This window comes from Xylocopa sonorina, unplaced genomic scaffold, assembly GCF_050948175.1.
Source record: "Xylocopa sonorina isolate GNS202 unplaced genomic scaffold, iyXylSono1_principal scaffold0014, whole genome shotgun sequence".
NCBI classification, from domain to species: Eukaryota; Metazoa; Arthropoda; class Insecta; order Hymenoptera; family Apidae; genus Xylocopa; species Xylocopa sonorina.
This window is the reverse complement of record NW_027490090.1, coordinates 516,740-543,723: the sequence shown is the minus strand read 5'-3', so window position 1 is coordinate 543,723 and position 26,984 is coordinate 516,740. Positions and strand designations below refer to the sequence as shown.

Genomic DNA, 26,984 nt, shown 5'->3' with positions numbered 1-26,984 from the left:
CTTCAACGGTTCAAAGCTCAGAGCTGAAAACTTCAAATCTTAGAACTCCAAATCTCTGAGCTTCAGAGCTAAAAAATTCAAATCTCAGAGCTTTAATTCTCAAAGCTTCAAAGCAGAGAACTTTAACTTTAAGAACTTGAGAGTTCTGAGTTTCAACTCTCACAGTTTCAAAGCTCAGAACCTCGACATTCAGAGCTTTGAAGCCCAGAGCTTCAGAGCTCAAAATTTCAGATCTTAAAGCTCCAAAACTCAGAGCTTCAGAGCTAAAAAATTCAGATCTCAGAGTTTTAAATTTCAAAGCTTCAATTCTCAGAAGTCCAGAGCTCGAAACTTCAGATCTCAGAGCTTTAATTTTCAGAGTATCAAATCTCAGAGCTTTAATTCGCATAGCTTTAATTCTCAGAGATTCAAAACTCAGAATTTGAAAATTCAAATGAAAATATTCCGTTGCTAAAAATTCTCAATTCAAATGAAAAGATTCTACAAATAAAAAATAGAAATCTTCATTGAAATTAGAAACAAAAAATCAATTGCAACTTCAAAGCTCTGAGCTTCAATTTTCATTACTTATTCCTTGAGATTATTTATTTATTATTATTTTTATTTATTCATTTTAAATTATTTTATTTTATTTTTATTTATTCTTCTTAGCTTATTTTATTTTATTTTTATTTATTTTTCTTACATTATTTATTCTTCTAAACTTACTTTAAATTTTCAAAACTCCCAATCTTCAGAATTAATAACCATTGAAAAAAAATATTAAAAAATCTACAAATCTAATTCACATTTGTAAATGAAATTTTCCATCGAAAACGTCTTTAAAATGTCTTCGTTTACATATCGTAGCCTATTCAGAGAAAATTAGCAAGGCTACAAGCTTGTAGAGAATCTCCTCGAACCTACCAACCACAACATTTTTCATTTAAATTTTTTATTCTTATTAAATTAATAAGAAATCATTAAAACACCCTATACAGGACAATGTATGTTTTTATACTTGTTATAGTTTTCATGGTGTAAAGAAACAGAGTTATAAAAACACGCATTACTCTTGAAACCGTTTTCTAACTTCCTGTTACCCTTTGGAAGCTCTCTGTTCGCGATTACGTGTGATTTAATGGCTCGAAACGATGAGGGACACCTTGAGAATTATCGAGGATTATCGCTGGATATTTCTAATTTTCAAAATATACGGAGTGATCGATAACTGGTGGTACAATCGAGGAGGCAGGTGATTCTAAATGAAGAAATGCGTCGAAAATGTAGAATAACAATTTTTCACTCGAGGCTTCGTTTTCGAGATAATCGACTTTGAATTTTCGTTGGGCATGGCTGCGCTTTATAGAAAAGCGCCATCGCGTTGCGTAGAACTTAACATCCTACTTAGTTTGAAACGCAGAACAGAAGATTCTAGATGAAAAAATGCGTCGAAAATGTAGAATAACAATTTTTTATTCGAAGCTTCGTTTTCGAGATAATCGACTTTGAATTTTCGTTGGCAATGGCTGCGTTTGGTCACTGTAAATCATCGTCTCGATCGAAGTTACGTCAATAAACGCTTCCAATATCGCGCGTGTTTGTAGAAACACAGCCAGATAGAGTCATTCGTAACGCGAAGAAACTTATGCGACACCCAAATACTTGTACAACAGAAAATATTTCGACGAAAAAGAAGCAAACGATAAAAACGTCAGACCAGACGATCCCAACTTAAAATCTATCGACGAACTAACGAAATATGACAAAACAGAAAACCATCCTAAATACTGACGGTTGTAAACTAATAAATTGCAAAAACAAAAAGTTGATACCGTTACTCTCGAGTCGACATTGTAAATAGAAAAAAAAGAGAGATTGCCAAAGATTAAACCTAAGATCGCAACAGATATTCAGTCGAAAAGAGGATGAGACTAAAATCTAATCATAAATCGCATAACTGGTGGTACAATCGAAAGGAATCTGATTCTAGATGAAAAAATAAGTCGAAAATGTGGAATAACAATTTTTCGTTCGAGGCTTCGTTTTCGAGATAATCGACTTTGAATTTTCACTGGGTGTGGATGCGCCATCGCGTTGCACAGAACTTAATACGCTATTTAGTTTTAAACGAGGAACAGAAGATTGTAGTTGAAAAAATAAGTGGAAAACGTAGAACAACAATTTTTCTTTCGAGGCTTCGTTTTCAAGATGAAGCTTGAGAGTTGAAGTTTTAAGTTTGAAATTTCAAGTCTCAAGTTTCAAATTCAAAGCTTCAAATCTCAAGCTTGGAAGCTGAAGCATCAAATTTGAAATTTCAAATCTCAAGCTTGAAAGTTGAAGCATCGAGTTTGAAATTTCAAAGCCTCAAGTCTCAGGCTTTAGAGTTGAAGTCTTAAGTTTGAAATTTCAAATTTGGAGTTTCAAGCCTCGAGTTTCAAATTCAAAGCTTCAAATCTCAAGCTCGAAAGTTGAAGCTTCAAGTTTGAAATTTCAACGTTTGAGCCTCAAGACTTAAGCTTGAGAGTTGAAGCTTTTAGTTTGAAACTTCAAGTTTGAAATTTCAAATCTCAAGCTTGAAAGTTGAAGCATCGAGTTTGAAATTTCAAAGCCTCAAGTCTCAAGCTTTAGAGTTGAAGTCTTAAGTTTGAAATTTCAAATTTGGAGTTTCAAGCCTCGAGTTTCAAATTCAAAGCTTCAAATCTCAAGCTCGAAAGTTGAAGCTTCAAGTTTGAAATTTCAACGTTTGAGCCTCAAGACTTAAGCTTGAGAGTTGAAGCTTTTAGTTTGAAACTTCAAGTTTGAAATTTCAAATCTCAAGCTTGAAAGTTGAAGCATCGAGTTTGAAATTTCAAAGCGTCAAGTCTCAAACTTTAGAGTTGAAGTCTTAAGTTTGAAATTTCAAATGTGGAGTTTCAAGCCTCGAGTTTCAAATTCAAAGCTTCAAATCTCAAGCTTGGAAGCTGAAGCATCAAATTTGAAATTTCAAATCTCAAGCTTGAAAGTTGAAGCATCGAGTTTGAAATTCCAAAGCCTCAAGTCCCAGGCTTTAGAGTTGAAGTCTTAAGTTTGAAATTTCAAATTTGGAGTTTCAAGCCTCAAGCTTCGAATTTTACGCTTCAAATCTTAAGGTTGAAAGCTGAAGCATCAAATTTCAAATTTCAAATCTCAAGCTTTAAAGCTTAAGCACCAAATTTCAAATTTCAAATCTCAAGCTACAAATCCCAAGCTTGAAAGTTGAAAAATCAAGTTTGGAGTTTCAAGTCTCAAGTTTCAAATCCCAAGCATGAAAATTGAAGCATCAAGCTTGAAATTTCAAGTTTGGAGCTCCAAGTTTCAAGCTGGATGGAAAGTTGGAACATTCAGTTTGAATTTTCAAGTTTTTGAGTCTGAAGCTTTGATACTTGAAACTCCAAATTTGAAATTTCAAACTTGGTGCTTCAACTTTCAAGCTTGAGATTTGAAGCTTGTTGAGACTTGAAATTTCAAATTTGATGCTTCTGCTTTCAGGCTTGAGATTACAAACTTAGAATTCAAGGCTTGATACTTGAAACTCCCAATTTGAAATTTCAAACTTGATGCTTCAGTTTTCAAACTTGAGGTTTGACGACAAGAATTCGAAGCTTGAAACTTGGAGTTCCAAACTTGAAATTTCAAACTTGATGCTTCAACTTCCAATCTTGAAATTTGAAATTCCAAACTTGAAATTTCAAACTTGAAATTTCAAACTTAAAGCTTCAACTCTCAAGCTTAAGTCTTGAGGCTTAAACGATGAAATTTCAAACTTGAAGCTTCAACTTTCGAGCTTGAGATTTGAAGCTTTGAATTTGAAACTCGCGGCTTGAAACTCCAAATTTGAAATTTCAAACTTAAGACTTCAACTCTAAAGCTTGAGATTTGACGCTTTGAAATTTCAAACTCGATGCTTCAACTTTCAAGCTTTAGATTTGAAATTTCAAACTTGATGCTTCAACTTCCAATCTTGAAATTTGAAATTCCAAACTTGAAATTTCAAAGTTGAAATTTCAAACTTAAAGCTTCAACTCTCAAGCTTAAGACTTGAGGCTCAAACGATGAAATTTCAAACTTGAAGCTTCAACTTTCGAGCTTGAGATTTGAAGCTTTGAATTTGAAACTCGAGGCTTGAAACTCCAAATTTGAAATTTCAAACTTAAGACTTCAACTCTAAAGCCTGAGACTTGACGCTTTGAAATTTCAAACTCGATGCTTCAACTTTCAAGCTTGAGATTTGAAATTTCAAATTTGACGCTTCAGCTTCCAAGCTTGAGATTTGAAGCTTTGAATTTGAAACTTGAGACTTGAAATTTCAAACTTAAAACTTCAACTCTCAAGCTTCATCTTGAAAACGAAGCCTCGAAAGAAAAATTGTTATTCTACGTTTTCCACTTATTTTTTCATCTACAATCTTCTGTTCCTCGTTTAAAACTAAATAGCGTATTAAGTTCTGTGCAACGCGATGGCGCAGCCACACCCAATAAAAATTCAAAGTCGATTATCTCGAAAACGAAGCATCGAACGAAAAATTGTTATTCTACATTTTCGACTTATTTTTTCATCTAGAATCAGATTCCTTTCGATTGTACCACCAGTTATGCGATTTATGATTAGATTTTAGTCTCATCCTCTTTTCGACTGAATATCTGTTGCGATCTTAAGTTTAATCTTTGGCAATCTCTCTTTTTTTTCTATTTACAATGTCGACTCGAGACTAACTGTATCAACTTTTTGTTTTTGCAATTTATTAGTTTACAACCATCAGTATTTAGGATGGTTTTCAGTTTTGTCATATTTCGTTAGTTCGTCGATAGATTTTAAGTTGGGATCGTCTGGTCTGACGTTTTTATCGTTTGCTATTTTTTCGTCGAAATATTTTCTGTTGTACAAGTATTTGGGTGTCGCGTAAGTTTCTTCGCGTTACGAATGACTCTATCTGGCTGTGTTTCTACAAACACGCGCGATATTGGAAGCGTTTATCGACGTAACTTCGATCGAGACGATGATTTACAGTGACCAAGCGCAGCCATAGCCAACGAAAATTCAAAGTCGATTATCTCGAAAACGAAGCTTCGAATGAAAAATTGTTATTCTACATTTTCGACGCATTTTTTCATCTAGAATCTTCTGTTCTTCGTTTCAAACTAAATAGGATGTTAAGTTCTACGCAACGCGATGGCGCTTTTCTATGAAGCGCAGCCATGCCCAACGAAAATTCAAAGTCGATTATCTCGAAAACGAAGCCTCGAATGAAAAATTGTTATTCTACATTTTCGACGCATCTTTTCATGTAGAATAACCTGCCACTAGTTATTATTCGCTCTGTATAGCACGTAGCAGTTTCCGTACTTGTGTATAGAGTCTGATGACCACCGCTTAGGCTACGAAATTTTCGATACTCCCTTGTACATTCTTCTGTCCCATATTATAGCGTTGAAACGGCTGTATAACGATTATTTTAAGCGAACGCGAGGTTACACTCGACTCTTCCTTCTTTTTTTTAAATTTGACGATACGTGTTGCGATTTTAGGAAGTCGTGTAAGATGAAAAAAAGAATTGTAAATATTTTCTGAAAATATTGTGAGAGAAAGTAGGAACGAAGTTCGTATTGGATGTTTATAAAGACAAGGAGAATTTGCTTTTATTGGAAAAGAAATTGGAATTTGTGTACAGTGAAAATTTAGATTTTAAGTGCAATATGTAACTTTAACAATGAAAGCTTCAAATCTTGGAGGTTCAGAGATGAAAACTTTAGATTTTGAAGCTTTAAAATTTAAGGAAATTTAGATTCAACTCTCAAAGTTTCGAAGCTCAAAGCTTTAACTCTCAGAATTTTAGAGTTCTGAGCTTCAACTCTCAGAACTTAAAACCTGAGAGCTGTAATTTTCAAAGCTTCAAACCTCAGAGCTTCAATTTTCATAGCTTCAAAGCTCAGAGCTTCAACTCTCAAAATTGCAAAGCTCTTAGCTTTAACTCTCAAAGCTACAAAGCTCAGAGCTTTCATTTTCAGAACTTCAGAGTTCTGAGCTCCAACTCTCAGAGCTTCAAAGCTCAGAAATGAAAAAATTCGATTACTGTAAATTCTCTATGAAAAATGAAAGATTCTCGAAATGAAAAATAAAAATCTCAATTCAAATTAGGAAAAGAGATCAATTTCAACTTCAAAGTTCTCAGCTTCAACTCTCAGAGCTTCGAAGATTAGAGCTTCAGAGCTCGAAACTTCAGATCTCAGAGGTTCAAAGTCTCAGAAATGGAAAAATTTCGTTACTGTAAATTCTCTATAAAAACTAAAAGATACTATAAATGAAAAATAAGAATTTCAATTGAAATTAAAAATAAAAATCCATTTGAACTTCAAAGTTCTGAGCTTCTTTAAATGAAAAATAAGAATTTCAATTGAAATTAGAAATAAAAATCCATTTGAACTTCAAAGTTCTGAGCTTCTTTGAAAAATGAAAGATTCTATAAATAAAAAATAAAAATTTCAATTGAAATTAAAAATAAAAATCCATTTCAACTTCAAAGTTCTGAGCTTCTTTAAATGAAAAATAAGAATTTCAATTGAAATTAGAAATAAAAATCCATTTGAACTTCAAAGTTCTGAGCTTCTTTGAAAAATGAAAGATTCTATAAATAAAAAATAAAAATTTCAATTGAAATTAAAAATAAAAATCCATTTGAACTTCAAAGTTCTGAGCTTCTTTAAATGAAAAATAAGAATTTCAATTGAAATTAGAAATAAAAATCCATTTGAACTTCAAAGTTCTGAGCTTCTTTGAAAAATGAAAGATTCTATAAATAAAAAATAAAAATTTCAATTGAAATTAAAAATAAAAATCCATTTGAACTTCAAAGTTCTGAGCTTCTTTAAATGAAAAATAAGAATTTCAATTGAAATTAAAAATAAAAATCCATTTGAACTTCAAAGTTCTAAGCTTCAAACTTTTAAGCTCCAATTCTCAAAGCTTCAAATCTCAGAACTTCTTTCAAGCTAAAACAAAAAAATTCTCCTGAAAAATTATATTCATTCTTATTGATAAACCATGTTATCTCAAAATTAAGTGAAAAAAATGCAATGTAAAAAGAAAATTGAGTGTCCTCGCGTTCACCACTTTCTGCGCTGTGCCTGGTTAAGCTTAATCGCGATTATTATTTATTATACAATCTTTCTTACCTCAGAAGCGTACGATTCACCTTCGTTTCTTCGTAATTAACGGCACGACGCAACGAGTCTCATCAATCTGCCCATAATTAACTCATTTTAACACTTTGACGCACATTTTTTACTTTACAATCGCTTTACGCCCTCAGAAACACATTTTTTTCGATTCTTTATAACTGTCAGATGAAATCTGGCGTAAGTTGTACGTTTCGAAGTGAAAATTATCACATTTTGCCACAGTTTTTCCAAAAAAAAAACTTTCGACGGCTATAACCGTCATTTGCTCAGAGCGTCATTTTTTCTGTTCAGAAGCAAATGACGGCTATAACTGTCGCGACGATTAAACACCATTTTTTGCTTTACTAATTCATTGTATTTACTTAATTCGTGAAAAAATACAGAATAAATGGTTCGTCTTCGCAGAATCATCTTTCGACGGTTATAGCAGTCATTCGTCTCTGGATACTCAAATGTTCCAAAGCGAAAAAAAAACAACTAATACGCTGTCTGGCGCGCTATCACTTTTTTCCAGATGCGTTACTCGATAATTGAACAAGTGCACGCGTTAGTACGCTTCGTGCTAAAGCTGTTCTTTTTTTATTGATTAAAATATGCGCGACGGCTATAACCGTCATTTGCGTAGTGATCGCCAAGGATCTGACGGCTATAGACGTCATTTGCGTTAAAGAGGTAAAGTTTCAAGCTTGAAAGTTCAAGTTTCAAGTCTCAAGTTTCAATATTGAAGTCTTAAGTTTCAAGCTTGAGAAGGTGAAGCCTAAAGTTTGAAATTTCAAGTTTGAAGCTTCAACTTTCAAGTTTCAATATTGAAGCCTTAAGTTTTAAGTTTGAGAGTTGAATCTTTAAGTTCGAAATTTCAAGTTTGAAGCTTAAAGTTTCAAGCTTCAAATATCAAGCTTGAAAGCTGAAGTTTCGAGTCTCAAGTTTCAATATTGAAGTCTTATGTTTCAAGCTTGAGAAGTTGAAGCTAAACTAAAGTTTGAAATTTCAAGTTTGAAGCTTCAAGTTTCAATATTGAAGCCTTAAGTTTTAAGTTTGAGAGTTGAATCTTTAAGTTCGAAATTTCAAGTTTGAAGCTTAAAGTTTCAAGCTTCAAATATCAAGCTTGAAAGCTGAAGTTTCAAGTCTAAAGTTTCAATATTGCAGTCTTAAGTTTCAAGCTTGAGAAGTTGAAGCTAAACTAAAGTTTGAAATTTCAAGTTTGAAGCTTCAAGTTTCAAGTTTCAATATTGAAGCCTTAAGTTTTAAGTTTGAGAGTTGAATCTTTAAGTTTGAAATTTCAAGTTTGAAATTTCAAGTTTGAAGCTTAAAGTTTCAAGCGTCAAATATCAAGCTTGAAAGCTGAAGTTTCAAGTCTCAAGTTTCAATATTGAAGTCTTAAGTTTCAAGCTTGAGAAGTTCAAGTCTAAAGTTTGAAATTTCAAGTTTGAAGCTTCAAGTTTCAAGTTTCAATATTGAAGCCTTAAGTTTTAAGTTTGAGAGTTGAATCTTTAAGTTTGAAATTTCAAGTTTGAAATTTCAAGTTTGGAGCTTAAAGTTTCAAGCTTCAAATCTCAAGCTTGAAAGTTGAAGCTTCGAGTCTCAAGTTTCAGTATCAAAGCCTCAAGTTTCAAGCTTTATAGTCGAAGCTTCATGTCTCAAGTTTCAATACTGAAGCCTCAAGTTTCAAACTTGAAAGTTGAAGCTTTAAGTTCGAAATTTCAAGTTTGAAGCTTCAAGTCTTCAAGCTTGAAAATTGAAGCTCCAAATCTCTCAAGCTTAAATATTGGAGCTTCAAATTTCAAGCTTGAGAATTGAAACTTCCTGTCTCAAGTTTCAATATTGAAGCCTCAAGTTTCAAGCTTTTTTTTTTATTAATTAAAATATTCACGACGTCTATAACCGTCATTTGCGTACATATCGCCAAGAATCTGACGGCTATAACCGTCATTTGCGTCGAAGTGTTGAGTTAAGGTCAGTGTCGGTAAATAGGTAACCAATTTACCAACCAATGTCTCGCACGAACCGTTCTTGTAAAAAAAGAAGTTAACTTGCGAATAATATACGATAGAATGTATTTAAATGTGTGTCGTAAGATTTGAACTGTTTTTACTGTAAATTTCTCGCGATTACGCGTTTCTCGTGCGATGATACACGTCGATAAATTGGTTTTCTATTTATCTACCTTGTTTTTTGGGCACAACTGACTCGATGTTGGCAAATAACAAAGAAAAGATACAAATTTAAGTTCCAAAAATGTATTTATCTATTTTAAAAGAAGAATTGTTTGTTGGTTTGTTTTAGTAATCGAAAAAACCAAAGTTCGAATCTCGTTTTAACCAAAATATTTTTTTTTTATTCCTGCATAAATTTTAATGCAATTTTAATCGTTAGATAATTAAAAAATTGCTTAGAATTGCAATCCTTTGCACTATTTTGTCAATTAAAATTCAATACCAGTAAAAAAAAAATAAGTAAATAAATAAAATTTAAGTTGCAACAAAGTAGAATTTTTAAAGCTGTATTTAAATGATGATTAGAGCAAAAAAAATTATTTTCGAATCGAGAAAGTATTCTTTAAAATTCTTGAATATTTAAAATAGCAAAATATTGTTGCTAATTAAATAGAAAATTAAATTTGAGTGCAAAGGACGAGAAATAACGCTAAAATCGATGAGACTCGATGCATCAGCATATTTACAGACACAAATAATAATTAATAAATACAAATGTCTCTGCAGACATCGTATTTATACGAAATTACAATTAACACACACGCGTCGAACTAATTATAAACAATTTACCACCTACAATTTATGCAATACCACATTTTATGGCTCTGATTTCGTTTAATTAACGATTTTCAAGTAAGATCAGAGATGTTAATGATAATTTCACGCTTTTTATTGTTACATTCGACATTGTTGCATTATTTTGTTGCTAATAAAAAATCGTTTACCCGCGTTTCATCGACGATGACGCTGTTGAGGAGGGTCTTGGTGTGTTTAAATGATTCCATGCGAGTTCAAACTGGCCTCGAACGTACTATTTCTACGGAAAATACATAATACAGGACTTATATAATATTGTACATACATATACATATATATATATATATGATATTATTTTGAGCAACAATCGAACGTTTCTTTCGTTCGAAAATGTTTGTTTCCAAGTTTCGAGCGACAAGTTACATTATACTAATTGTATCGATATAAATAAAAGACACACACGCAATAATAATAATAATAATAATATTAATAATAATAATGATAATAATGAGAATAAAATTATTGTACAAAGCATTGGCATTTTACTGATCCATCTCAATCACTCTGTAATTGGCATGCTTTTTTTGTAGTAAAAAATGAGGAAGATGGTTCAACAGTGCAAGCATTAATTTATAATATTTATTATATTACTTATTATTTATTATATTATTTATTTTATTATTTATTATTTATTATATTATTTATTTTATTATTTATTATTTATTATATTATTTATTATTTATTATTTATTATTTATTATATTATTTATTTTATTATTTATTATTTATTATTTATTATATTATTTATTATTTATTATTTATTATATTATTTATTTTATTATTTATTATTTATCATATTACTTATTTTATTATTTATTTTATTATTTATTATTTATATAAATATATATAATAAATTGCGCTCTGTAATTGGCATGATTTTTTATGGTAAAAGACGTGAAAGTTGCTTCAATAGTGGAAGCATGAATTTATAATACTTATTATATATTATATTATTTATTTTATTATTTATTATTTGTATAAATGTATATAATAAATTGTGCTCTGTAATTGGCATGACTTTTTATAGTAAAAATTATAGAAGTTGATCTAATAGTGAAAGTATTAATTTATAATATTTATTATATTATTTTATTATTTGTCACTCGTTATTTATATAAATAAAAATGATAAATATTATTTTATTTAATTAATATAATTTTATATTATTTATTATTTATACAAATGAAAATTATAAATATGCATAATAAATAATATTTTATTTAATTAAGATTATATTATATTATTATTTTATTATCTATTATATATATAAATATATATAATAAGTTGTGTCCTGTAATTGTCATGATTTTTTATGGTGAAAGACATGAAAATTGGTCCAATAATGGGAGTATGAATTTATAATATTTATTATATTATTTATTATTTATTGTATTATTTACTTTATTATTAATAAATATTATTTTATTTAATTAATATAATTTTATATTATTATTTTATTATTTTAGAGTTGTATTTTGGGCACTGTGGAACTCCAGCACCCCCTGTTTTTTTTCTAATTTTTTTTTATTAGCATGTTTTTTTACAGTGAGAAACATGAAAATTGGTCCAATTGTGGAAGTACGAATTTATAATATTTATTATATTATTTTATTATTTATTATTTATATAAATATATATAATAAATATTATTTTATTTAATTAGTATAATTTTATATTATTATTATTTTATTATTTATTATTTGTAGAAATGGAGAAATGGAAATTTGAGTTTTGAGAGTTGTGTTTTGGGTGCTGTGGAACTGCAGCACCCACTGTTTTTGTTTACTTGTGGAGTCACAATTCTTATTTTTGTATTTATACAGAGTGATCGATAACTGGTGGTACAACCGAGGAGGCAGGTGATTCTAGATGAAAAAATGCGTCGAAAATGTAGAATAACAATTTTTCACTCGAAGCTTCGTTTTCGAGATAATCGACTTTGAATTTTCGTTGAGTATTGCTGCGCTTCATAGAAAAGCGCCATCGCGTTGCGCAGAACTTAACATCCTACTTAGTTTGAAACGAAGAACAGAAGATTCTAGATGAAAAAATCAGTCGAAAATGTAGAATAACAATTTTTTATTCGAAGCTTCGTTCTCGAGATAATCGACTTTGAATTTTCGTTGGCAATGGCTGCGTTTGGTCACTGCAAATCATCGTCTCGATCGAAGTTACGTCGATAAACGCTTCCAATATCGCGCGTGTTTGTAGAAACACAGCCAGATAGAGTCATTCGTAACGCGAAGAAACTTACGCGACACTTTAATACTTGTACAACAGAAAATATTTCCACGAAAAAAGAGCAAACGATAAAAACTGTATTCTGCGCTTGCGCGAACTTATTTCACTAATTCAGACCGTAGAAGTCTACTGCGCATGCGCGCAAGAACAGCTGTTCTCGAACAGTGGAACGCGAGGTATCGAACCGAAATCTAATGGACGCTGGCGATTTTCAAGTTTCGAAGCGATTATCCATGGAATGGTAAGCACTATTAATCAATTAAACATTCTTTAACATCTATTGTTTACTAATTGTTAAAATAAAAGCATAACCTGTGGTATTTATCTTACTTCGAAGTGTTTAGCGAAGAGGTTAAGAATATTTGTGTATTTGCATTGTATTTGTTTGTATATATTTGTATTATTTGTGTATTTGTATGTTGTTATATTGTTTTTGTGTATTATGTGTATGTTTATGAATGTTTGTCTGCATTTGAATCTGTTTGATTTAACCTAACCTAACTTTTGTAATAATGATAATATGTGTAATTGTATAGTATATTATACATTATGTTTATTGTTGCAATTTATTATTTGTAAATTTAAGTATGTTTGTCTATATTTGCATTTTTTTAATATAACATAACCTAACTTTCTTAATGATGATAATATGTGTAATTGTATATTGTACTTTATATTTATTGTTGAAATTTATTATTTTTTTTTTTAATTTAAGGATATTTGTCTATATTGGGCTTTATTTAATCTAACTTAACCTAACTTTCGTAGTAACGATAATATGATGTACAATATGTTTATCGTTGCAATTTATTATTTGTATATTTAAGAATATTTGTCTATATTTGACTTTATTTAATTTAACTTAACCTAACTTTCATAATAATGATAGTATGTGTAACTGTATAGTATACGTACATTATTATTATTATTTTTTTTTTAAATTTATGATTATTTGTCTATAATTGCCTTTATATACATAATATTAGTGTAATTTTTCAGAATAAAATAAGTACAAAATATTCTTGAATTAAAATAGGTATAAACTATTCTTAAATAAATTAATTAAATAGCTGACAGAAAAAGCTCGCCAATATTTAAATAAACCATGTTATATACATAATATTATATTTTAATAAAAACCGTACATTACATAACATTATATTTTAATAAACCATATTTTATTCATAATATTATATTTTAATAGATCATATTGTATTCATAATATTATTATAATTTTCCAGAATAAAAGATGCCTGGAGAACCATCGATAATCAGTGGAAACAAAAGCTCAGGGAAAATAAAACGCATTTCTATTCCAAGAGTGCAAAGCAGTACGGACACAGAGCTGCAATCGCAAAGCGGATCAACTCCATTACAACCAAGCGCGCTTCACTATGCAGCTTTCCGTACAGACCCTGACGACAGTGGACTACCACCAGCTCTACGGTGTCGACTGTTCGAGTTGTTTCAACAGATCGAAAAGGAATTCGAGCTCCTCTACGCAGAAAATTTAGGATGTACGAATAACAGTTTTGTTATTTACATTAATATTGTATTATAATATTCATTTCTACTTATTGGAGCTAACTTTAACGTGTTTTCTTGAAAATGTATTTAAGAAGCTATAGTTTTTCATTTATACAATTTAACGCAAGCGAAAGAGATTAATCCAAAGGTATTTAAATAAGAAGCTATAGTTCTTCATTTTTATGCAATTTAAAGCAAGCGAAGGGATTATAATATTCATTTGTACTTATTGGAGCTAACTTTAACATGTTTTCTTGAAAATGTAAATAAAAAGCCATAGTTTTTCATTTTTATGCAATTGAAAACAAGCGTAGAGATTAATTCAAAGTCATTTTGATTTGCTATTAATTTTATACTTTGTCGATGAGATTTTACAAGTTGCTCTTTTATCTTCAAGATATTTAAACTGATTAAAATTAAATTAATTAATTTTAAAATTAAAATTAAATAAAATGATTAAAATTAAATTAAATAATTTTAAAATTAAAAAATACGAAAGTAATTTTACTTTTCAATATTTAATTTAATTCACTTACATTACTATCTATATTAATTAATTTATTTATTCTTAATAAATACTGAAATAACTATCATTTTCATAATATTTTATTTATTATTATATTATTATTTATAGGATAAGAAAAAGATTTACTAAGTACAGAATATATTTTAATTAAATATTTATATTTAATTATTTAAATATAAATATCAGTAATAATAATAAAATATTCTAAATTAAATTAGTTAAGATGCCTCAAGAAATTAATTCACATGTTTAATTAGAACCAATTAACGGTTGTAATATTTGTTAATTTAGTACAAGAGAAGATAGACATCCTTAGTGAGAGGCTCGAAAGGGAATGTTACGGTTCTGGGGAACGGAGCTTGCCTCTTGGAGATGTTGCAGACTTTCCAGATACGAAAGGTCTTTCAAAACAAAAATGTAAGAATATTTATGTATTAATCTATGAATAATCGTTAAGATAATTAATATTTTGTGAACACTATTTAAACAATTTTAATAATTTTAATAAGGCTGTTTATTCTCGCAATATGCTCAGTATGTCTAATTTTATTAAATGTAGATGTTCGATTAATTATTTCAAATTAAAATATTTCTTTTTTATTTTATATATTACATTTCATTTTTGGAATATTTTATATTTATTTTACAATATTTTTTTTATTTTATATATTATATTTAATTTTTGGAATATTTTATATTTATTTTAGAATATTTTTTTTATTTTATATACAATATTTATTTTAGAATATTTCTTTTATTTTATATATAATATTTAATTTTTAGAACATTTTATATTTATTTTAAAATATTCTTTTAATTTAAATATATAATATTTATTTTAGAATATTCTTTTCATTTTATATATTATATTTAATTTTTAGAATATTTTTTTTCTTCATGTATTCGAAGCACAGAAAAATGTTCTAGAGTGTTGTAAAATATCAAGGTCACAGCTATTTGATTTTGCGATGATCTTGAAGATTCCTGCAAAAGTTACGCATAAATTTTGAATAGAACTTAATATTTTTATAACTGAATTGTTGATGTTTTTGAAAGGCTGCTTATAAATGCATTTCGCGTAGATTATTATTAATTATCAAGCTTTGAAGTTAATGTATGCATACGACTTGCGATTAATAACAAACTTTAAAAACTTAATAATTCTTGTTTATACTACGAAGACCATTTTTTTACATAGTTCATCAGTATGCTCGATGTTAATAGTAATTTAGATAAATGATTCTAAACTTTGGCCAAAAAAAATTACAAGAATGAAAATATAAATAAAAAAATGGAATGCAAATATAAAATATTCTAAATTAAATTAATTAAATAGTTAACAGAAAAATATTGGCAATATTACTATTAAGTAAACCATCGAGTTTTTAATAAATTAATGATTAAAATAATATAAAATTTTTTGAGAAAAATTGGATATTACAAGAATGATATAAATATAAAATATTCTAAATTAAATTAATTAAATAGTTAACAGAAAAATATTGCCAATATTGCTATTAAGTAAACCATCGAGTTTTTAATAAATTAATGATTAAAATAATATAAAATTTTTGGAGAAAAATTGGATGTTACAAGAATGATATAAATATAAAATATTCTAAATTAAATTAATTAAATAGTTAACAGAAAAATATCGCCAATATTGCTATTAAGTAAACCATACGATCAACCAATGACAAAAATGGTATGAAATTTCTTGAGAAAGACTAGATATTACAAGAATAAAAATATAAATAAAAAAATGAAGTATAAACATAAAATATTCTATGAGTATGCTCGATGTTGATGGAAATTTGAATAAGTAATTCTAAACTTTGGCCAGTAATCTGCGTATTAAGCCATTTACTTTTAAAAGTCCACTTCTGTTTAAATTGAGATATTTTTGCGACGCAAGTCTGCGATATAATTTCTGAGAACTAATTTAAATAATTATATAAAATAATGTTATAATTTATAATTTAAAATAATGTTATAATTTAAATAATAATTTAAATATTATAAAAATTTAACTAATTAATCCTTTATTCTCTATATATTCTCGTACGACTAAAAGTGCACGAATAACATCAAATTATTAGCTTCTACTTATCATACGCAAGATCATCTCATTTAAAAATGTAAAGTTATATTAACGTTCCTCCTATTTCGAACATCAGAGCAACGTACACTTTTTCCAGCTATGCCTGGGAACTCAGCGACGAAGACAAAAACAACTTCCAACAAGTTGAAAGCGCAGACCAGCAAAATAGTGTCCAGCTTCAAGACGCCGACTATGAGCTGCAGTATGCAGAGGGAGTATTTCGGCCACCGCGATGGCGTTTGGGAGGTCTCTGTTGGTAGGTCGGGTCAAATCATCGCCACAGCTTCTGCGGATCACAGTGCCAGAGTTTGGGCCATGGATAATGGACGCTGCTTGCTGCAGTACATTGGTATGTTTCTCAGTATATTTTAATCATCTAGAAATTAGGGATTTGGAATTAAGGAAAGTGGATTTTATTCGATGTAATAAACACATCTGTTGAATCGACTCTGATGAATTTTGAGGACAACAATTTCTGATTTCTTTTAAGTTTTAAAAATATAAATTTGACGATAATAAATTTGTAATTCTATATTAATTTATGGTATATTAGATTATCCAAAATAACAGTTCTTGAGACTTCAACTTAAAAATGTAAAATTCCAGGTTATACCAAATTATTTTGTGTTTTGTTGTCCATAATAGATTCTGTATTATTTATAATTAACTGAAAAGAAATATAACGTTTATTTGATCGCCATCTATAGAAATATGTATATAATAAAATGTTGGTAGGTTAAGTGTTGATATATACTATCGTAACATTACATGACTGAACAATATGAAAAAAAAAATGAATTTATCAAAATTGTATGAAGAGTATTAGTTTTCAAGCGTAAGAGTGATTATTATATATATTTCGTGTAAAAATTGGCGTTTTAAATTAATGTGTAGTATAATATAATGATTGATGAACGTTTGTGAGCAGCGCATGCGCGGTAGTACATCAGTGTGCGCATGCGCGATAGAGTATTAGTGTATACAGACAGTAGCTTACTGGCGTGCGCATGCGTAATAGCGTACCAGTGTACGCATGCGCATGCGCAGTAAAATATTAATGTATACATACTCAGTAACGTACTGGCGTGCGCATGCGTAGTAACGTATCAGCTGTGTATGCATAGTAGCATACCAGTCTGCGCATGTGTAGTAGTAGTTGTATCAGTCTGCGCATGCGCAACCGGCTAAACGAAGAGTACAACGGTTTTGATTGCAGTTATTGACTTTCATTTGTTATAAGAAATTCACATTGCCAAGTTAAGAGTTAAACCAAGGTTTGAGTTTAGAATTTAACCTCTTCGTCTACAATATTGATACGTCGATCAGATTAAACGTAAACAGTAATATGTAAAAGACGTGAAATAACATGTGTGAGGTACGTAGTACGTTGTTTTATACGCGACGAACATTTATTAATTTTCTTGCTCGAATTTGGACGTACAGATTTAGTTTCTTGAAGAATAGTAGAAAAGTAGCCTTAAAGATGTCTTCAGAAAGGATATCAAGCGTTCACGAGGGCAGTGGAGGTTTTGCTAACCTAGCAAACTATGATTTGATAGATATCTTGAATAGCGATAGCGATATTTTAGTTCCTGTGCGAAAACGTTGGAAATGACTGCTCATTAAAAATAATCACCTCAATCGTCAACAATCACAGGTATGAATTTGAAAAGTAACTAACTAAAACTAGTTGTACCTTACGCATGGATTTACATGTGCGATTTGCATAATTTTAATTGCTCAGCTGAACCATAAATTGCTTAAAGTATGTGTAAGAAATTGAAATGAAACGAGATCAAACGGATGGCTAAATGATTCATAAGCATATTCGTATGTTTTATTTTACTTGCGTTCAACTTATAGGTTCGTACAAGTTTATCTTAGGCTGTTTGTATTAGCCTCGAGAATATCCTCAACGCAGTGGACCATTTGAACGTTTAAGCAAGGCTCCGGAAAGGAAACGCACATGGCCTTCTTCGGCTGTTCATGCACTCCGTTACTCTATATTTATTACAATAAAATGATATGTGCGATTTGCAGAGCTTCTAATGCTCAGCTAAACCATAAAATAGCTCAATATGTTGTTTATCGGTTGCACTGTTAGGACTTAATATGTTCCATACTGAGCCATTGGTATTTTAACTAAAAATTGATATGTTTTTACGCAATATTTTATTACATCATTAATCCACGAGTAATGTAGTTACTGTTTGGCAAAAACACTTCATTTTTTTAATAAAAATAAGTTTTATGGACTTAAATTATATATTTGTAGCGAATTAAATAAATATCTCAGTGTGTATCATCGATGGTACGCATGACATGAATAGAAAGTTGAATATAATTAATATATGTTGCATTTATGGTACAAATGGCATGGAACATGTTAAATTATAAGGCAAAGGATTAAATGTAGAGATTCGAGAAATTTAATATTAACACACTGGATAGGACGAGTATTAATAACTTTTTTGTAATGCACTTAATGATTGCTTGCTTTTTCTTATTTAATTAATATTTTATTTCGCATAATTCTTTGTAAGCAATAAAAAGGAAGGTTTGAGGGTCTCAAAAAGTATCATACATTAAAAATTACAAGATAGAAAACTGGATAATAGAATGTTCGTAAACATTATCACACTTTTCTCTTGCTAAGTGAACTCTTAGAACTTCCAAAAATTAATTAAAGAGCTAACTTAAGAATTTCATTTATTAAAACTTGGTCTGTACTTTTGAAATACAATATATTAGCTATTTTTCAAATTTCATTGAAATCCTATTATTAATTGCGAAGATTACTTGCTAAGCGAACTCTTAGAACTTTGAAAAATTAATTAAAGAGCTAACTTAAGAATTTCATTTATTAAAACTTGGTCTGTACTTTTGAAATACAATATATTAGCTATTTTTCAAATTTCATTGAAATCACATTATTAATTGCGAAGATATCCCTCGTTTTCTAAAGGGTGAACGTTCTTCATATTTCACTCATGATTTTACCCACCCATGTGTGTTAAATTATAAGACAAGCAGTTAAATATAGGGATTCGAGTAAGTCAATATTAATTCTGACTTTCTATATACGCCAATTTTTACATGAAATATATAATATTGTTTGAACTTCGCTAATTGTATTATGCAGCTAAAAATAAGACTAAAATATACAGAAAAAGTTATATAAAAGCTTGTACTTAAAAAAATATGATACATGAAAGATACGATAATGCTTTCATTTAATTATTAATCTTGACGGTCACTTAACTCTTATTTTAAGTATAAGAAATTGTTAGAAAAAATGCTTGTAAACTTATACGATAGTTAAATGACCTCTTAATTCCACATCTTTAATTATAAAATTATTTACTGATACAATTTTAATAAGAATCGTGGATTTCTTGTATTGTTATTTAATTACTAACAAGTATTAAATATTTAATTCAATTCGCAGGTCATTCTGGCTCAGTAAACTCCGTACGGTTTCATCCTACCAAAGATTTGGCGCTTACGTCGAGTGGAGATAAATCTGCTCATGTGTGGCAAGCTGCCGTTGATTGGGATTTACCCAAAAGGAAGAACTCTTCGGAAGAGCTACCAACGTTGGCATCTGATAAAAATATCAGTGGTGTGACTGCTGTGAACGAAGAGCAAGAAGAGCCTCCAACGTTGAGGTAGGTGCTGTTTTCTTCTTCGATAGATTATGAGAGAGCAGAACTATTATTTACAATTATGACAATATTATTTATCTTATTTATAAATATTTTATTATTATTTAATTGCGTATGCTGATGTACGAAAAAATATTTGTGTGCTCTGCGAGAGATATTGGGAAAAAATTGCAGTGCTATTATTATGTGATATGACGAAGCATTCGAATTTAAGTTTTCTTATTAGAGAGTTCACTTTTTTGCAAATTAAATTCACTCTTTCGCACATCGAGTACTACTCAAATACTTTATTTATGGGATACTCACTATGGATACTCAAATGTTTCGAAGCGAAAAAAAACAACTAATACGCTATCTGGCATGCTATCACTTTTTTTCTAGACGCGTTATTCAATAATTTAACAATTGTACGAGTTAGTACAATTCGTACTAACGCTGTTCTTTTTTTATTGATTAAAATATGCGCGACGGCTATAACCGTCATTTGCGTACATATCGCCTAGGATCTGACGGCTATAAACGTCATTTAGTCAAAGTGTTAAAGTTTCAAGCTTGAAAGTTGAAGCTTCATGTCTCAAGTTTCAATATTGAAGCCTCAAGTTTCAAGCTTGAGAGTTGAAGGCTTCAAGTTTGAAATTTCAAGTTTGAAACTTCAAATCTCAAGCTTAAAGTTCGAAGCTTCAAATCTCAAGCTTGAAAGTTGAAGCTTCATGTCTCAAGTTTCAATATTGAAGCATCAAGTTTCAACCTTGAGAGTTGAAGGCTTCAAGTTTGAAATTTCAAGTTTGAAACTTCAAATCTCAAGCTTGAAAGTTGAAGCTTCGAGTCTCAAGTTTCAATATTGAAGCCTCAAGTTTCAAGCTTAAGAGTTGAAGCTTCATGTCTCAAGTTTCAATATTGAAGCCTCAAGTTTCAAGCTTGAGAGTTGAAGGCTTCAAGTTTGAAATTTCAACTTTCAAGCTTCAAATCTCAAGCTTGAAAGTTGAAGCTTCGAGTCTCAAGTTTCAATATTGAAGCCTCAAGTTTCAAGCTTAAGAGTTGAAGCTTCATGTCTCAAGTTTCAATATTGAAGCCTCAAGTTTCAAACTTGAAAGCTGGAGCTTTAGGTTGAAAATTTCAAGTTCGAAGCTTCAAGTCTTCAAGCGTGACAGTTGAAGCTCCAAATCTCTCAAGCTTGAATATTGAAGCCTCAAATTTCAAGCTTGAGAGTTGAAGCTTCAAGTCTGAAATTTCAATATTGAAGCCTCAAGTTTCAAGCTTCTTTCTTTATTGATTAAAATATGCGCGACGGCTATAACCGTCATTTGCGCATTGATCGCCAAGGATCTGACGGCTATAACCGTCATTTGTGTTCACTTATCGCCAAGGTTCTGACGGCTATAGACGTCATTTACGTCTGTTAAAATATACACGACGGCTATAACCGTCATTTGCGTATTGATCGCCAAGGATCTGACGGCTATAACCGTCATTTGTGTTCACTTATCGCAAAGGTTCTGACGGCTATAGACGTCATTTACGTCTGTTAAAATATACACGACGGCTATAACCGTCATTTGCGTACATATCGCCAAGTATCTGACGGCTATAGACGTCATTTACATCAAAATGTTAAATTATTATAAAGTACACAGTAAATTAAGAAAAACTAACTAAGTTTTCTAATAAGTATCGTTCGCGAGGATTGTGAGAACGTCCGCGATGGATTGCTTCAATATGTTGACGCAGAAAAAAGGAAATGAATCTGTTGTTAAGAAATAGAGTCCTGAATATAAACAGCGAAAGAAAGCTATCGGTCGAGTGGTTCTTCAGCTGTTTATACCTGAACGCCTGAAAAGGAAACACGTGCAGACTTTGCGTTGTCATTTTTTTCTTAAGCCAGAGGACTCAAGTGGTTCTTAATTTTTTTGCATTTCAAATAAATGTTCCTCTGGAAATACACAGTATTTTACAGTTTCAAATAATTGTTCCTCTGGAAATAAACAGTATTTTACAGTTTCAAATAATTGTTCCTCTGGAAATACACAGTATTTTACAGTTTCAAATAATTGTTCCTCTGGAAATACACAGTATTTTACAGTTTCAAATAGTTGTTCCTCTGGAAATACACAGTATTTTACAGTTTCAAATAGTTGTTCCTCTGGAAGTAAACAGTATTTTACAGTTTCAAATTCGCGTGAATTTCTGCTCAATTTGTGGATAAACAATGCACATAGAATTAATAACAACGCTGAGGAATTAATAGTTGCTTTTGCAAGGTTTTATACAGAATGTTCTGTAATTGATGGTATAACTGAAAAGGGGGGTGATTTTAGATGAAAAAATGCGTCGAAAATGTAGAACAACAATTTTTCATTCGAGGCTTCGTTTTCGAGATAATCGACTTTGAATTTTCGTTGGGTATGACTGCGCTTGGTCACTGTAGATCATCGTCTCGATTGAAGTTATGTTGATAAACACTTCCAATGTCACGCATGTTTATAGAAACATAGCCAGATAGGGTCATTTATAGCGCGAAGAAACTTATGCGACACCCTAATACTTGTACAATTATTGTTTCAAATAATAAAACTCATAGTTTTCTATTGCTTTGAGTCATTTATAGGACATTTAGTTAATTTTGAAAATGGTCTAAGTCAATTGAAATTTTAAAGACAACATTTTCGTATAAAATTCACACCAAATTTTCATATTTATAATAAATTTCCATTAATCGAGACTAATAAAATTCTAAATAAGAAGGTCGCATAATGTAAAAATATTTTTTAATTTATTCAAAACAAGAAATATATGACTTGGACCACTTTCATAATTATGGGCACACATGTCTGTCATTTTCAGAAGCAGAATAAACGCTTAAAATTGTGTATTTAGTGATAAATGCAATCTCATAAATTATTCTTGATAAAAAAATTTTCTTTAAGATTTGGAAGTCGTTTTAAAGGAATATTCTGTTCTATGATAAAAGTACGATATAATTGTGATGTCTACTAAATTGGTTGAAAGTAGTATAACAATTGAAGAAACTTATGTAGATATTCAAGATCTATTTTAAATGAGCAGAGAATTATAAATTTAAATCTAGAAGAAGAGGATATCGTTGCTTGTAATTTCTATTGGCAATAGCTAGCATTGCTAATAATTTTTATTGCAAATAGTTTCTGTTGACAATAGTTTCGATTACTTATAGTTTCCATGGCTAACAGTTTCTATTGTTAATAATTTTCATTGCTGACAATTATTGCTAATAGTTTCCTTCTTGATAGTTTCTCTTGCTAATAACCTCCTGCAAAATTTCCTATTCATAATAAATTTCCATTAATCGAGACTGATAAAATTCTAAATAAAAAGGTCGCATAATGTAAAAATATTTATCAATTTATTCAAATGCAATTCATTAAATATCTCGAAGCAAGAAATATATGACTTAGACCAGTTTCATAATTTTGGGCACATATAACAATTGGTAATTACACATAATCATCAGTTTATTACATTTATCGTGACATAAACAATTCGCAAGGAAATTAACGCGTAATATTCTGCAATGTCGACAAAGTTTAAGTCCCCCACCATATTCTAAGAACGATCAGTAAGGATTCAGCGATCCTCTTTCCAGAGAAGAATAAACATTCGGTTAGAACCGCCTTGCTGCCCCTCTGAAACGAACTCGAGGGCCAATCAGTGACCAGTTTCCACCACCTAATCCCAATACAGAAATCTAACCGTCGTTGAAGTAAATGCTCGTCGTTCTTCAATTCGAGGCAGGCCATCGTCGAGTACAGTTTAGAGAAATGTGTTTCGCGTGTTACGTAGAAGAATTTCGAGTGAGTACTTCTTTCGATTTTATTATTTTTCTTTTCTTCTTTTTTCATATTTTTTCGCATTTTTTCTTTTCTTTTTTTTTCATATTTTCTCGTATTTTTTCTTTTCGCTTCTTTCACATTTTGTGAATATTGAGGAATTCTAAGAAATGTGTTTCGTGTAATATGTAGAGAATTTTGAGTGAGTACTTCTTTCGATTTTATTATTTTTCTTTTCTTCTTTTTTCATATTTTTTCGCATTTTTTCTTTTCTTTTTTTTTCATATTTTCTCGTATTTTTTCTTTTCGCTTTTTTCACATTTTGTGAATATTGAGGAATTCTAAGAAATGTGTTTCATGTAATATGTAGAGAATTTTGAGTGAGTACTTCTTTCGATTTTATTATTTTCCTTTTCTCCTTTTTTCGCATTTTTTCTTTTCTTCTTTCTTCATATTTTTTCTTTTCGTTTTTTTTTCATATTTTGTGAATATTGAAGAATTTTGAGCGACTATTTCGATTTTATTATTGTTGCATCGTATTTATTTTAATATTTTCTTCGTAACTGATAGAAATCCTCGTTTCGAATGATCACGTCCGCCATTGCGAGTTGGGAATTAATTAAGTATATTTATATGATCTTCTGATGGCTTTTTTCAAGAATTAACTTGAAGATAAAAGAGAAAGGAACGTCCAGAATCCATTTTGTATTATTATTGTCAATTTTTATTCAAACTAAATATATATTGTATCATTATATTATTATTTTTCATACACTATAGGTGGTTAAAGTAATAAGAATATTCTTGTGCTTCAATGTATTTTTTTATTTGCAAAGTTAAGTCTCTTCGCGTCATTAGAAATGTAATAAACACAGAAATTTAATTTTACTTAATATTAGTAGTAATTGTATATATTGAAGTTTGCAGACTTGCGAGGAATTAAATCGATTCAACGTTAAACAAGTACGCACATAAAGTAGATTTTTTCTAAAATGGCATAGCCAATATACAAGAAACGTATTTAATTTCGAATTATTAAGTATTTATCTTTAAATTAATACCAATATTATAAAAATTGCTCGACTATTTTTTAAATAATGTTACATCAATTTCACTGACCAACAAAAAGCTTAGAAAAATCCTTTTTTTTTTTTGTTAAAGACTATGTTTTTATTGAATTAAAATAAAAAATTGAATTTGACACTGAAAATTTATTTAAGTTGTTACGTTTTTTGCGACCCGCATTTAACGAATAAATTTTCGATGTTAAATTGAAATTTTTTATTTTAATTTAATAAGAACAAAGAGGATATTTTTTAATATCCAAAAAGAGGATATTTTAGCATTTTTTGTACATTGGAATTCAGGTTACATAATCTAAAAAAATAGTGGACCAATTTTTTTGATATTGTTATCAATTTAAATTTAACCTTGCAATTCTCTTCTTCAAAGCTTAAATCTTGCAATTCTCTTCTTCAAAGCTTAAAACTTGCAATTCCTTTCAGAGTAAGTTTGAACCTTGCAATTCTCTTCTTCAAAGTTATAACTTTACAATTCTCTTCTTCAAAGATTAAACTTTGCAATTACTCATCCTCAAACCTTAAACTTTGCAATACTCATCCGCAAAGCTTAAACCTTGCAATTTCCTTCAGAGCAAACTTAAAACTTTACAATTCTCTTTCTCAAAGCTTAAACTTTGCAATTTTCTTCAAAGTTTAAACTTTGCAATATTCATCCTCAAAAATTAAAATTTGCAATTCTCATCCTCAAAGCTTAAACTTTGCAATTCTCTTCGCCAAAGCTTAAACCTTGCAATTCTCTTCTTCAAAGTTATAACTTTACAGTTCTCTTCTTCAAAGATTAAACTTTGCAATTCTCATCCTCAAACCTGAAACTTTGCAATTCTCATCTTCAAAGCTTAAACTTTGCAATACTCATCCTCAAAGATTAAACTTTGCAATACTCATCCTCAAACTTTAAACTTTGCAATATTCATCCTCTAAGCTTAAACTTTGCAATTCTCATCCGCAAAGCTTAAGCTTTGCAATTCTTATCCGCAAAGCTTAAACCTTGCAATTCTCTTCTTCAGAGCTTAAACCTTGCAATTCTCTTCTTCAAAGCTTAAAACTTGCAATTTCCTTCAGAGCAAACTTAAAACTTTACAATTCTCTTTCTCAAAGCTTAAACTTTGCAATTTTCTTCAAAGTTTAAACTTTGCAATATTCATCTTCAAAGATTAAAGCTTGCAATTCTCATCCTCGAAATTTAAACCTTGCAATTCTCTTCGTCAAAGCTTAAACCTTGCAATTTTCTTCTTCGAAGCTTAAACCTTACAATCCTCTTCTTCAAAGTTTAAAACTTACAATTTCCTTCAGAGCAAGCTTAAACCTTACAAGATTTAAGCTTCGAAGTTAATCTTTGAAGAACAGAATTTCAAGGTTTAAGTTTTGAAGAAGAGAATTGGAAGATTTAAGCTTGCTCTGGAAAGAATTGCAAAGTTTAAGCTTCGAAGGAAAGAATTGGCAAATTTAAGCTTGCTCTTGATAGAATCTGGTGTTTTTGAATTATTTTTGAAACGAAATGCAATTATCAATAATTAACGCGTCGACGCACATTTTTGACTTTACGATCGCCCTCAGAAACATATTTTTTTTTCGATTGTTTATGACTGCCAGATGAAATCTGGTGTAAGTTGTACGTTTTCAAGTGAAAAATTCACATTTTTCCACAGTTTTTCCCAAAAAAAACTTTCGACGGCTATAACCGTCATTTGCTCAGCACGCCATTTTTTCTGTTGCAGAAGCAAATGACGGCTATAACCGTCGTGACAATTATACTGCATTTGCTTTACTAATTCAATGTATTTACTTAATTCATAGAAAAATACAGAATAAATGGTTCGTCTTCACAGAATCATCTTTCGACTGTTATAGCAGTCATTTGTCTCTAGATACTCAAATGTTCCAAAGCGAAAAAAAAACAACTAATACGCTGTCTGGCATGCTACCACTTTTTTTCTAGATGCGTTACTCAATAATTTAACAAGTGTACGCGTTAGTACGCTTCGTACTAACGCTGTTCTTTTTTTCTTGATTAAAATATGCGCGACGGCTATGACCGTCATTTGCGTACATATC

The 26,984-nt window shown here is 29.9% G+C and overlaps 1 protein-coding gene across 1 annotated transcript in view; it reads left to right on the top strand.

The window, feature by feature from the left end:
• Positions 1-12,395: 12,395 nt before the first annotated feature.
• Positions 12,396-26,984, top strand: part of LOC143431684 (WD repeat-containing protein 37-like) — a 43,022-nt gene continuing 28,433 nt past the window's right edge. The window contains exons 1-5 of the mRNA XM_076908610.1: positions 12,396-12,466; positions 13,467-13,742; positions 14,570-14,695; positions 16,477-16,728; positions 19,828-20,047. Coding sequence (XP_076764725.1) covers positions 13,475-13,742; positions 14,570-14,695; positions 16,477-16,728; positions 19,828-20,047 — 866 coding nt within the window. The 5' untranslated portion in view covers positions 12,396-12,466; positions 13,467-13,474. The remainder of the gene's footprint in view (positions 12,467-13,466; positions 13,743-14,569; positions 14,696-16,476; positions 16,729-19,827; positions 20,048-26,984) is intronic.